Source organism: Chamaea fasciata, unplaced genomic scaffold, assembly GCF_029207755.1.
Source record: "Chamaea fasciata isolate MVZ Bird 193981 ecotype frontalis unplaced genomic scaffold, bChaFas1.0.hap1 SCAF_7, whole genome shotgun sequence".
NCBI lineage: Eukaryota > Metazoa > Chordata > Aves > Passeriformes > Sylviidae > Chamaea > Chamaea fasciata.
The window spans coordinates 30246974-30261039 of record NW_027094092.1 but is presented as its reverse complement, the minus strand read 5'-3'; the positions used below and the strand labels follow the sequence as shown (position 1 = coordinate 30261039).

The 14066-nt window shown below is 34.5% G+C and overlaps 1 protein-coding gene across 16 annotated transcripts in view; it reads left to right on the top strand.

Annotated features, from left to right (window-relative positions):
- Positions 1-14066, top strand: part of GPHN (gephyrin) — a 274965-nt gene that overhangs the window by 193946 nt on the left and 66953 nt on the right. For 10 of the 16 annotated variants that reach the window (XM_066188294.1, XM_066188292.1, XM_066188284.1 and 7 more), the window contains one exon: positions 5960-6016. The exons of 5 other annotated variants lie outside the window; for them this stretch is intronic. In XM_066188294.1, the coding sequence (XP_066044391.1) occupies positions 5960-6016 (57 nt within the window). Of the gene's footprint in view, positions 1-5959; positions 6017-7996; positions 8069-14066 lie in introns of all 16 variants that reach the window. One more of the 16 variants, XM_066188280.1, reaches the window with a different exon arrangement.

The window sequence follows — 14066 nt, the reverse complement described above, 5'->3', positions numbered from 1 at the left end:
CTACCAACTTTTAGGTTTTATTTGTGAACATTAAATTTCACCGAAGTCAATAGATATTTTTAAAGAACTGACACATGTTGGTGTAAAATAACCACTGTACAAAGTCTCTTGTGTAAGGACGTGGTTACATTATCTTTGCCATTATGTGTGTTAACAGAGCATTCAATCTAGTCACGATACTAGTTTGAAAACAGTAAGAAACTGGCAGTACTTTTTACCACTGCTTGTTCCACCTGCCCTGTGTTTACTCCTACATCTTTACATGGAACAGTGTGAGTAGTAGTGCCCATTTGAAAAAAAAATTGTGGATAGTGTGAACAAAATTTGAGATGTTATGATAATGACTTTTTTTGGCATCCATTAACATTCACATACATTATGCTTTTGTAGGTTTAATGTTATCAAGAAGTGCAGCAACCTTAATAAAACTTTAAGGCCAAACTGCAGTATAATGAACAGGCATGAATATATTTATTGGTTGAGAGTGTATGTCATTGTTATAGGAGCCTGTTATTCTCTTGGTTTGAAATGTTCTCCATCTATTTAAGAAGCCCCCTCTAATTGGTGTTTGTCTGGCATAAAACTGCAGAAGTAAAAATACTTTCAAGTGCAAATCTATTTTTTATGCATGGATGTAAAAGTTATACATAATGCATTTTTTAAGTTAAATTGATTTGCTGCGGTATTAAAAATATATTAAGCTCTTTGTTAGCAGTAGGAACTGCTCACTTGATATAGAACATCATTCTTATCAGAGAAGAGAATTCATGTTGAAGTTTGGATTTCTGTATCAGAATTTTCCACTCTTGATTAGGCAAGAGTTGTAAAACATGCCACCTAGACCAGTATTGTATTATACAATATTTGAAAATTGATAGTCACAGTCCCCACCATCAAAGTGTATCACGAGTAGTATATAATAACTTCATTAATTAAAATTGCTTCATGCCAGCCATCAAATATTTACAGTTTCTTTCTTTCTTTTTTTTTTTTTTTAATTGGCTGTCACTACCCTTCACTTCTTTTCAGTTTGTTGCATGCCGTGAACTTGATTAACATTCTTTAGGGTCAGAAAATGCATTTTCCATCTTCCTAAGTTTAAATATCCTTTGTATTCAGCTCCCTTATGTGAACTGTCCAATACATAAGATTTTTTGTTCCTGGCCAACTGATGTGATATCATTGCCAGTTGGGTTATACTTTTGAGATATGTTTCTCTATTAATATGAATTGTGAGAATTTGTGTGAGAGATTTCAAGAACATTTATTTGAAACACAATCGTATGATAATATGCATAATATAGCTTTTGTAGTTTCTCTTTATCAACTGGACCTCCTTCTCTTGTTGAATGCACTTTATCAACTGGAGAAATCTCCAAGCTTTTGATAACAAATCCCTGATGGCTTCTAAATATCCCTGTTCTTTATATTTTGTATTCTTTCAAAGCCCCTTCATGGGGGGCTGTTTGAATATATGCTGATTCATATTTAGTTTCTCTTCTGGTATGTTTTTAATGTTTTTATCTTCTTAATGCATTTATCATTAGGATCATTTTCATGTGACTTCTTCTACGTCCACCTACCTTTTCACTGAATCCCAAAACACCTCTTTACGCTGGACGGGAGCTTATCCCATTGTTTTTCTTCTATATTTTGTTTTGATTAGTTGAATGGCCCTTGGGGGGCGGGGGGGAATAAAAGCAATTTTGGGGTATATTCTGGGATTCTGCTGAATGAAGTAAACCAAAGTAGGAGCATCACATGTACAGTTATGCTCCAGATTTCCAAAACTGATCATTCCTTTCTCAGCACAATGCCCTGCACTTTGAGATAAAACAGTAACTGGAAGGAAGTAATGGCAGGTTAAACTGAAAAAACAAGGGAGGTCTTATTTTCTCATAGGATGTACAAACTCATGAGTGTCGCTGTTTCACATTCAAAAACTTCTTTTAAAAGGAACAACTACATAAATATTTATTAACAGCATGTGGAGTCACATTGACAAGTGTGATGCAAGCAAGTTTCATGATTTGGGATTCAGTAGAGGATATTCACTCCATTGCACTGCACATTCCCTAAGGCAACTAGGTTAGAAGCACAAGGGAACTTCGAGCTAAATGCAGTAAGAGGCCATGGCTGGAAAATGGCAGGGACTATTTTTGTGGCAGGAAACAGAAAATGCTTGCCAGCACAGTTGTCAGGGATATGTGGTATAACATACCTGCCAAAACATCTCTTTGCAGACTCGGTGATGTTCCACAAGCAATATTAATAGTTTTCTTTATTCACCATTCATTTTGGTCTCTGTAGTAGTAATCAAGTAGGAGAACAGTTTTGTTTTTCTTATGTGTACAGCAAATCATCTGAACTTGATTTGGATGCTGTGTAGTATAATCTCTTACTTTTGGTTATCGTAACTCCAACATTGCATGCCCAGGTCATTGAATAAGGTACTTGACACCTTTTTGAACTATTTCTGTAAAAAAATCCTATGGTGAGTTTTTGCATTTATACAATTTCAGAATTAAATAATTTAATCATATAAAAAAGGTGTTGTCATTATGAGCCATTCATGTGTTGCCCAGGATTTTGGAAAAAAGTCTGACAGGAGTTTGGCTTTTTGGTGAATGTGGATGGGAAAACACTTTTCTGAAAGACCTGGGTCCTGCAAAATTCCAATTTCTTTGTCAGAGTATAAGCAGGGTAACTTCAGAGTTGCACAAACAGAGTATATTATCAGAAAGGGCAAGGAGTCTAAGATAGATAGTATTAAATGTTTGAAGCTACTTCTCCTGTTGTGGAACTCTTCCTTGAAATTATTCCAGCAAAGGCAGAGTCTCAGATTAGGTAGTTGTTCAGATCTGTTCTTCCTTTATGACAAGTATAATTGATGGATTGGATACAGTATTAGATATGTATTTAAGGTTAGGTCTTCTAAATTCTTTTTTCTGGAGTAAAATCAAGGATAAAGATAACAGGTTCATTTCTCATGTGTTCTGTTAAGTAGATGGTGGTGGAATAACACTGAAACCATATGTGAGACTTCTGCTTAGAAAACATTTTCTGTTCTCTCATCTTCTAACAAATCCATTAACCATATTTGAGCATTCCTCTTTGTTCACTGTTTGGTTCTGGTTTCCTTGCTTCTTAAGTTTTCTTCAACTGGCTTCCTAGCTCATTCTTCTCCAACTGGAACTCCACCTTGTTCTTCAGATATCAAGACAGGGATACCTGTAGCTAATTTTTAGCTATTAACTCCTGCTGGTATTCCATTGTGAATAAGAAAGGGATGTAAATATAATACATTTATAAACTGTCAGTGCATTAGTTTCCTGAAATGTTCCCTACACAGCACCCTTTTTCCTTCATTACATTAAGTCTCTTCATTTGTCACCTTCAGAGTGTTCCAAAACCCTCAAGTTTTTCAGGTAACATTTGCCCATAACTACTTGGTGTTGCTCCTGCCTCATCTCTTAATCCACTTATTTAGCTTGTGTTGTGGTATAGATACTTTTGATTTAGGTTACTTACACACATTTTTCATCGTAATCTTTTCTATTTACCAGTGTTCATCTGTGATGGGGTTCTTGTGTTAGCTGAGTTTGTGAAAAACAAGGAGTATATAATCCTTTCCATTTTCTGAATAACTTCTAGATCATCATGCAGTTGGCCAGAAAAAGATAAGGATATAACTGAATTCCCTTCTCTGGTATTTGCCATGAAAAAGATATGGGGTTTTATTCCTGTGGTCCCTTGCCTTCTGGGTAATACCCTATTTAATTCCCAGAACAGATGTAGTGTAGTTTGTGCAATACTCATGTAGTCTGATTCATCCCTTGAGAAGCATTCAAGTTACACTCTGCAATGTTCCTGTAGAAAACATACTGTTGTGTTTATTAGCTGTGCCATGGATGTAAAGCAAGACTTGCACTTAGACTATCTCCTTGTAATTTTATATATGCAAGCATTTAGAGCTTATTGCTCACAGTGTGCACATTGTGTATGTGTTTATATATATATATATATATATATATGAAAGAAAGACTAAATAATACTAGTTATATGAACCTGTAATATGTCCAGTCTCATTTCTAACTGAATCCTAAACCTTCAAAATAACCTGAGCAGCCACAATCGGTGAGTAATGCAAGAATAGCTTTTTCCCTGAAGGGCAATGCATATTGCTGTCACAACTTTTCCTCAAGTTTCTGTGTTATGTAGCACTTTTCTTAATGCCCTAGTTCCATGTTATTATGTGAGATTATAAGCATTTATTTTTTTCCTATTTCTCCTTTTCCAAACAAACCTAAATTTATTATTCATTTTTAAAGTTTCAAATTGGTAAAATGACGTGCAGTTCGACTAGATTATGTCGTCTTATCTGGGATGGTATTACCTAACCAGGATGTTGGGGAAAGCATCTTTACTCTAACTCATGATGTTTTCTGTTCAGATAAGGATGATTTTCCAAATGGAAGTGCACTTTTTTCTTCAATTAGGGAATACATAGCTAATACATAGTAACTCAGTTACAACTGCATGTATTTTAATTGAATGTGTCTTCGAAAGGAGACATTGTTTATTTAAGAATGATGGTTTCTTCTTGGTCTGTATACTAGAATTGATCTGAGATTTTCCTGGAGTCCCATGATAACAGTAGTGTGGGTATTTCACTTGAAAGTTCAAATTGGATGCTATTTTAATGCCCTAAGACCAGGGAAGGAAAGCAACAATTAACATGAATGTTTCCAGTGTATTTTGCTAACAGACATCCTATCAGAACTAAATACTTAAATTGTTAAGATATTGTTTAGTTGCGTTGTTTTCTTGAGAATAAAATACAACTAAAAAACCAAACCACTCAGTTGACTGGTTTTGAAGAGGAATTTCTCTGTTTTGCGTGGGTCAGGTAAAAACAAACAGGACAATTTAACTTGTGCCTTGCTACTGTGCTCCAGAGAGCATAAAACATAGTTGAATTTCCATGGCTCATTCAATCTTTTGCTTCCTTGCTGAGATTTCTTAAAGACAGTTATTGTGATTTGAAAATGTTCACCTCAGTTGTGTGGGATTTTGTTTTACTTAAGATAATAAAAACTTTCAGTTCAGTCTTGGCTCAGACTTGTAGGATGTCACTAAAGTAATTTTTGTTGTCTTCTTCCTCTCTACTTCAAATGACACATGTTCACTTTATTGGTAAAAGAGGTCTATTTAGCTGATTAAGAAATTCTGAAAAGAACTTTTGCTGTAAATGAATGCTTTATTTTACATGCTTCTAAAAATATGAAGCCTTTTGAGCAGCTACCTCATTTGTTTCTTCCATCCTGTGCATCATATATGAAAAAACATATAAAGGAAAAGTAATCGGATAGGAGATGTTGGGGGTCATATACACAAGGTATTTAAGTATTTTAAATAAAAATCATGTTGGTCTGGCATTAAAATTTTCTGGTTGGGCAGCATAATTTTTAACTGGGAATCTTGACAGCAGTGGCTAAAATCTCTAGGCCTGGGTCAATAGGAATCTGTACTGCATTCTGTCAGGTATCAGTCTTGATACTTGCAGGCTCCCAGTTATAGCATACTCTGCTCCTATGATTTGTAGAAGGTATGGGGGGGGGGGGTTGCTTCAGCTAGAGTTTTAGAATTTCATTGTTCTTAATATCCAAATCAGATAAGTAACATGTATTCTTTCAAAAATGTTAGTGAATTCAGCATGTAACATATGTGCCAGATTGCTAATATACTAAGAAAGAAGTGATCAACAAAGCAATTTTAAAATGCCATGGTAGAGTGTCATTTATTCCAGAAATTAGAGTCTGTGTCTTTGTCCTCTAGAGGTGTCTCAGAGAGTCAAATTGATGTCTTGCATGTACTGCTAACTGATTGTGTGGAAATTTTTTTAAGTTCACTTTTTCTTTATTCTTCTGTCTTTTTTACCCATCTTCCCCCATTGTAGCAAATTAGACGGCCGGATGAAAGCAAAGGAGTTGCTAGTAGAGTTGGATCCCTCAAAGTAAATATGTTTCTAACATTTATTTTGCAAGTTTTCTTCTATAGCCTACACTTTTCCTTTTGAAGGGGGAGGTGTGGGGAGGGAGGGAAGGGGCTTTTCCATTTCTCACCATCACATCATTTTTATTTCAATATTCTTATTGCTGTTGGGTCACATTTTGTTTGTTTCTGTGCTACACATAGAACAACCTGTTGAAGACAGGCTGCCAGTTAGGTAGCTTTAGATGTCACTAGAAGTAAGACATAGTAACAACCTTTTTAAAGTGCCTGTAATTTGGTGATCATGATTAAACCACTTCTCTGATCTGCCTGTTACATGGAGAAGTGATTTATTCATCTTCAAACTGCTGCTTCCCATTCTAAAACATAATTAAACTTTTAAAGTGCACACTTTTTGCATTTAATTCTGCAAAAGACCATTACAAGAGAATTGATTATTTCATATATATATATACATATATATGTATATATAGCCTTTAAATTAGAAAAAAAATGAAAGTAGATAAAGATCAAATGAAAGATATTCACAGGAGCCTAATAAGAATGGAGACACTGTTTTGCTGATAGTATCTTCTGCCTTTTAATGTTTGTATAAACATATAGAAATATTTAGATTGCTTAACGGAACAGGCAGATATCTAAACCAGTACCCACCATACACAGCGTTACATCGCAATAAGTGATTTTGAACCAAGATGCTGATCAAATGCAGTCCAAGCCATTTTGATCTCAAGAGTTGCCTCTATTTCAGCTATCCAATTTTTCACTTTTTTTCCTACTTTATTTCCTTTTAGCACCTTACCACTAATTATTTCTTTTTTCTTCTGCATTCTCCTTGCCTTTCCTGTCTTCTTGGTTTATGATCTCTTTGGTTTTGGTTTTGTATGTAAGTGTATTGCATTTGTTCCAGGACAAGCCACCCTCTCTGTTCTCTAACACTGTTCTACAGCTGTTCTTTGTGAAAGTGTTATTTCACTGAGCACAAAGAAGGGGAGGGAAAGGATTAATTATACACCTCTCTCCGGTAATGCCTCCATTTAAATTGATCTTAGCAAAGAAAAAGAAGCCAGTTGATACTTGTTTATACAAGCTCTAGCTAGAGGCATCTGTAGCATTCCTCACTGTCTGTGAGGCTTTATCTTTTCATCTTGTGCTTTGGGAAGATGTTTTAATTACAGTGTAGACGAGAAGAGCAGTGTACATGAATGAGGCTCTGTTTCAGTGGGAGACATTCAGGACCACTGAATTCGTGTGGATAAAAATACAAGACAGCCACAGTTTCTGTGCTGTTTTTGAAAATTTTGTTTGTGGTTGCAGTGACCTGAGCATTTTTAAGACATGGGTCATCACATACAAATCTAGATGTGTAATGCATGCACATATGCAGAAGATGTAGCTTATTTAGATGGTGGGTTTCACCTGTTATTACAAAGACCCACTGATAACTCATTTTGGATTAATATTTCTTTATCTGATTTAATTCCATGACCTAATATATATATGTAGACAGAAAATCTTCCTTCTAGAGAATGGGAAATCCTAATTGATGTTCCCAAACATGAAAATTTACCTCTAAAGATTCTTTTTATGGAAATAAATTCTAGAACACAGCCTTACTAATAAATAAGAAAATTAATTAATTAATTAAACAATGTAGCACAGATTCTGTAGCTTTAGAATTATAGTTCCCTTGATTTTTCTTTCTTTCTTTTTTTTTTTTTCCCTGTAGTGAAGAAGAGCCATGTTAAGCAAAGATATCTTGCTTCCAGATTCCAAGTTTACTGAGCCTTATATGTGTGTGTTGTTCAAAGCACTTTGATGTCTTGAAATGTTTTGGCAGAAGCAGTGAAAATGCATTATGTTATGGTTTATTAAAAACAAAATAAAACAAAAAAAAAAGGGAAAAAGAAAAATGAAGGGAAAAAATTGTGACAAGAGAACAGGTTGCTTTTTCAATTCATTTTCTGATGTTTACATGTAGCTCCATCGAAAGCTGGAGGAGCTCAGAGATCACCCAGAAGGCAATGTCAAAGGAGGCTCTCTCCGAGTAAATGTACGATTTCACTCGGTGATCTGGGTTTTTTTAAAAAACTTCTGCTGGCTGGTAACACCAAATCTGCTTGGTTTGTCCTCTCATCCCCATCTTTTTCCTTTCTCTCTCTATTTCTTCCTTTGTGTTTTCTTTCTTTTCTAGCTGGGGTTTCATTTTAATGTGTGTGAGAAACCTGACCTGATTGACAGAGTTTGTTGTAAAGAACATCCTACTGCATTGTAATGAATGCTAATCAAACTGCTTGACTTTACAGAAACTAAAAAAAAAAAATCCCTCTCCAAAATCGAAGTTGCATATCTGAAAGTTTCCTGAATAATAAACTTAGCAATGAATAAATCAGATACCCTTAATTTAAGGAATAAAAATACCTTCTGCCAGTGATTGATAGTCTTACCTGAACCAAAATCTATGGCTGATACAAGGTAACCCAAAAGCATATAGGTTCACATGTACCTCTGTCTTTGTCGTCAATCTTTTCGGGTCTCTATTTTATCTCACAAAATAGGTCAATATTTGTTTGAATGACAGCTATTCAAATTTTGTTGCTTGTTTTTTTCAGCAGACTAATGCAAAAAATACAGCAGCATGTTTCTTCTGTGTCACATTTGTTCTTTAATGAAAAAAGATTGTGAAAAAAGAAATAGGATCTAGTATATCAGTCACGACACCCTATAAAGTCGCCCAATTTTCACAGAAATGTTTAATAAAGTAAGTCAAATCCAACATGACAGTACAGACAGCAGTACCTCTTGTTTAGTATTTCACCTCATAAATTAAGAATAGCTGTAGAGCAATTCTAAATAGAAGTGTCTTTAAGCCACGTCATTTTGCATATAATGAAGATTAGGAAAAAGCTTGCAGCAGAGTAAATATGAAAGTTGATAACACTTTATCCCTTTGCACATTCATCCACTGAAGAGTCTTTCAATAATTTCTTTAGATTCATGTCCTCTTTGTCTTCCATACACTATGATTGTTGTCATTCTCAGAATTACCATTTCTAATGCATATTCCACTAAGGTTATACAGTGCAAGATAATTTTTGTAATGAAAATTATTTCATAATTTTTGCCCCTTTTGGGTGCTTTTGAACATACAGCTTTGTATCTGACATACAGTTGATTACTGCTTATTGTCAAGTAGAAATTCTTGAGTTTATAATCTTTTGCAGGTCAAATACAAGGAAATCGAGCTACTAATATTTTGCAGTTTTCTGTAAAATAAATTTGATTAATGGACAGTATCTTTTTCCTGGCAAATCTTTTAGGAATCAAGATTTAGGGGGAATAAACTGTGTCATATTTTAGATTTGGTGATAACTCACAATCAAGACAAATCAAGTTATTTTAATCTACTTATTCTTACATTCCTGGTTTAGTAATTAAAAAATAAATATAAAGCCAGAAAAAAAATGCCATGAAACATGGCACTGCAAAAAAGATGTTCTAATCATACGTTATTTCACAGAATGTCACATGGGGAAAGAGGGAAAGATTTCAAACTAAAAGCTGTGACTACATTAGCCATGGCAGCATGACAATATGAGTTGTCATGAAATTGTCCTGTTCTTCTGTGCCACTTTATCTATTATTTCATGACCATACTCTCCATGAAGGAAGTTAGTCAGTTAGTAAGGAATGTAAGTAAGTACATAAGGAAATATTCCATATATTCTGCATGTGCCTTTAAGTTTCCTAAAACAAGCAGAACACATTGCTAAAATTTGCTGCTTTGTCACGGCTGCTCTGATTCATGCAGATATAATGGATGTTCTAGATAAGAGCATTTTGAAAGACAATATACAAATGACTGATCAAAGAGAAGAAATAGTGAACAGTCAGAGGGAAGCAACATGAGGAATCTGTTAATAGTTCATTTTAAAAATAATTTTCATTTTTTTCCATACTGCTTTTGGAAAGGGTTTTAGATGTAGGCTTTTGTTACTCCTACAATGTGGCAAAAGTATTGAATGGTATGGGAGGGGGAGCGTGTAGTATCTGATGGCCAGCCCCGTAAGTGAAAATGAAATGCTATTGTACAATACCATTAAGGTGGAACCTTTATTCCAGAATGAATTGCAAAGATGTTCTTTCCATATTAAATTCAAAGGCCATTGGAAATATGTAGGAAGCACTGGAATTCTGCAGAATATCACAGATGCCACCAAAAGTTTAGAAAGCTTGCCAGATATCTGAAATAAAATTGCACTGAAAACATGCAGGAAAATTTAATTAATTAAGGAATTTTGGGGGTTGAGAAGTTTTATTTTAATATCAGCAGTAATGCATAGCCATTTACAAGGAAGTTATGCTGATCTAAGGTTTGATTTTGCATTTCTTCTTGAGAAGTTCATTCATCTTGCAGTTCTTTTCATGACTTAATATTTTGACCCCTTGCAGTGACCAGTTTGACACCGAACTGTTTAGAAAACTTAGTGTTCTGTCACTTGGACACGGTAGAATTTCTCCACTGCTGAAATTAACGTAGCAGTAGCAAGTAAGTGCAATTGCTACTGACATGATCAGTGGGGAAAGAGTTTGCTTGGTTATATTTTATAACTCATAATACCTCCCAAAACTGATACCCTTCCGGGAGTGTGGAATTACTCTGAAATTCAACAGAACAATACAGCTCCAATCTGTGCTTTGAAGACATTTTTTTTAGACCTTTTGGCTTTTACAGTTTTTTGGTTTGTTTGTTTGGGGTTTTTTGTGGTTGTTTTGGGGTTTTTTTGTAATTGTACGGGCTGCAAATTTTAAGTACAAATTTAATTTCTGCAGAAAAATATTATGGAAAGTGCATGAGAAGAAAAATTATATCCAAGTACAAAGTTCCCAAGTAATATGCTAAACAACTTTTTGTAGCTTTTAACCAGTTTGGTTCCAAGTCAAGGATTCTGGGTTTTTTCAGTAAAAATGTTTTCAGAATTCATAACAGTGGCCAAATACTTTCAGTAGGTTATGTGAAGTGGAACCAGGATTCTAATTTTTCATACAGACCTGTGTGTCTCAGAGTCTATGGTCTCCTGCATGCATTTTCTGTCTTACTTTAAGTACCTGCTTTCTTTGGCCATGATGGAGGATTAAATTTATGACTCTTATTCTTGATTCTAACATTCACTTAGTAGAGATCTGAGTCAAGCCAGTAAAGCCTTCAAACTGAAAACAAATTACTCTTACAGCATTTGAACCAGGTTCTCATTTGGTATAAATAGTTCTTTTAAAAAAATCCTCACAGTGGTGAATTACTGTGACTGAATGTTTGACCCCTTAAATTGAATATTTGTGAGGGAAAGAGCCCAAATGCCAGCCCATTAGCTTCACCCAGCATAATATGTAGAGTTTGTCAGGTAGCATACAAAATAAGGAGACCTTCCCCTTCTCTCAACTGGATGAAACAGCCACTGAAGTTCATATGTGACAGCAAATTATAAGCAGAGTAGGTAATCGATTGCAGAAACATCCAAGGAGCTTGGAAATGTACTGATATTTAATTTTAATAACAGAGAAACAGTACATTTACCAAATCCCAGAATCAGGCAGATGCTTAAAAATGGAGACCAGTTAGCAAAAAAGCAATGACATAGAAATGATCAGGAAATTATAAGTGTGCAAAAGATTAAACAATCACATTGTGTGATTTGTTGGAGATAAACAGCAATCTGTATGCTGTAAGCATAATCCTTTCCTCGAGAACATTAGGTCAGTTTGGAACTACAGCACTTCAGTATACCTTTGATTTCATCATTATGAGAAAATGAAACAGGTACATTGAGAGTCTAGACATGTATGAATAAGAAAACAAGATTTTGAAGTAAGATTAGGAGATTAAGGGAAATTGTGTATGTGTGTTTTTGAGCACAGGAAGGAAAAAATATAATAACTGGTATCTTATTGAGGGGAGTATTGTCATTTGCTTCTATAGAACTGGAAATATGAGAAAGAAAATACAATATTATTTAAAGTTATTAAATTCTAATTGGAATAAGACTGAAGTTAAATTGTTCCATTATTAATGAAAATATGGATAATTAGATTACAGGATACTTCGACGAGGAATGTGATAGCATTCTACTTAGTTGCCTAAGGGAAGATTTAAGTGCACAAATGTCTAGCGTGCCCCTTGTAAGTTGGTGTGAGGAGTAGACAATGTGAATCAAGTTCTTCAGATTTTTATGCTGTATAGTTCCAAACCTTCTGATCATTGTTATTTCTGTGTATCTGGTTGTTGATATGTAAAAAACTGATGCTGTGATGATTCTTGCTAATCATGCATTCTTTGGATCCTCACCTGCAAAACTGAGTCTAATGATTTTTTCCATGCTGTTGAAAGACAAACCATGGGAACAGTGGCTGGACATTATTTATGAAAATCTTGATTAGAGCCTCATCCAAAAGTCTTAGGTGAATAGCTGCACCCCTGTTCTGAGCAAAAGTACAGCTTTCCTTTCTTAGAAAGATTTCAAAGCTGTATTTCTACAAACAGTTTTTGTTTTGTCAGAAGAGGATATTTCTTTTTTTCTTTTTTTTTTCTATAATTATAAAATAGACTGTTTCAGAACAACAGTTGACTTCTTAAATCTGTGTTTTTCATTTGTGTGAAGGAATTTTCTATTTTTGTCTTAATCCTTCTGCAGCTCATCTCAGTTTAAGAAAACATTTCATCAGTTGGAGAAAATGCTGAGTGTGTGTGAATATTTAAGATGACATGAAGTGATTCAAATTTCCTTAGCAATGTTATCTAGAAGAGCAAATGAAATGCAAAATGCCAGAAAGGAGCAAAAATATTTTTGGAGTGTTAAAACTTTTCAAGGAAGAAGAAAAAAAAAGTTGTATATTTAATGGAGACATCAATTAGCACAGACCAATGTGACTGTAGAAATTTCCTGGAAGTGATATTTTATATTTCAATGAGAAAATATGAAATATACATTTGAAACTGAAATATATTCTTGAAAGATTTCTTATGAATACTATGTTCTCTGCTCAGCTCATCATATACCTAAGTCAGCAAGTGGTCACTAATAACCTGTGTGGAAATCCTTGCTGGATTCACCTTTACCACAAATGTATCCAAACTGCTACAGTTAGTTAAGTCTAAGGAAGTTTCGCTCAAGCTTCTGATAATTCATTTTTTCACCCCTGGAAAAAAATCAAGACATGATTTTTAGTATATTTGTAAGAGCCTTTTTTTTTTTTTTTTTTTTACATTTCATTTATTAAGCTGCTTTTACTCCTTCAGACGGTGAAACATGAAATATTTTCAGCCAAAGCAAAGATTTTTCTGTAAATTACTGGCAAGTCTTTTTTTAATACTTGAGTTTTGTCTGAGTGATTAATAGTTTAGAATAATGGCTATCATGTAGAAACAAAACGTGTCTTAAGCAATCAGTGAAACTGTAGGTTACCAATTAGCTTGTGTTAACTTGCACTGAAAGCTCTTGGCAGTGGACAGAATCCCTCAAGAATCACACACATTACATTGCTTAGGGGCATAATCTGCAGATTTCTACTGACCTATTAGTTGTTGAACTTTGCAAGTTATTCTGGTTTTTTGGGGCAGTGAGTTTGAAGAAAAACATCCCTTGTCAAAACGCTGGTTCTGAGTATGTTAACACATAAAGATAATCAGAGCCTGTTCTGAGTTTTCACCCATAAGATCATATCCTTTGCAGAGTTAGAATAAAACTAATACTTCTAAATGAAATGGATCAGTGAATTTTCATCCTACAATACCTTATTGTCCTAAAGATAGTGTTGTCAGATACCTGGAGGACCAGGAATTTATATTTGTCTTCAGATTCATCATTATTTTAATTATTTTCAAAAAGAGTGCATTTTTTTTTTCCTTTTAAGAAGCTTCCACCTTAAAAGGCATAAATTCAAAGTTTCTGAAATAGCTGGTCATGGAAACTTTATGAACCCCCTGCCACTATCTCAGTGCTGGAACCACCTATACAGAAAACTTTCTGAGACCCTTAAAGTGCCACCATTTCTTT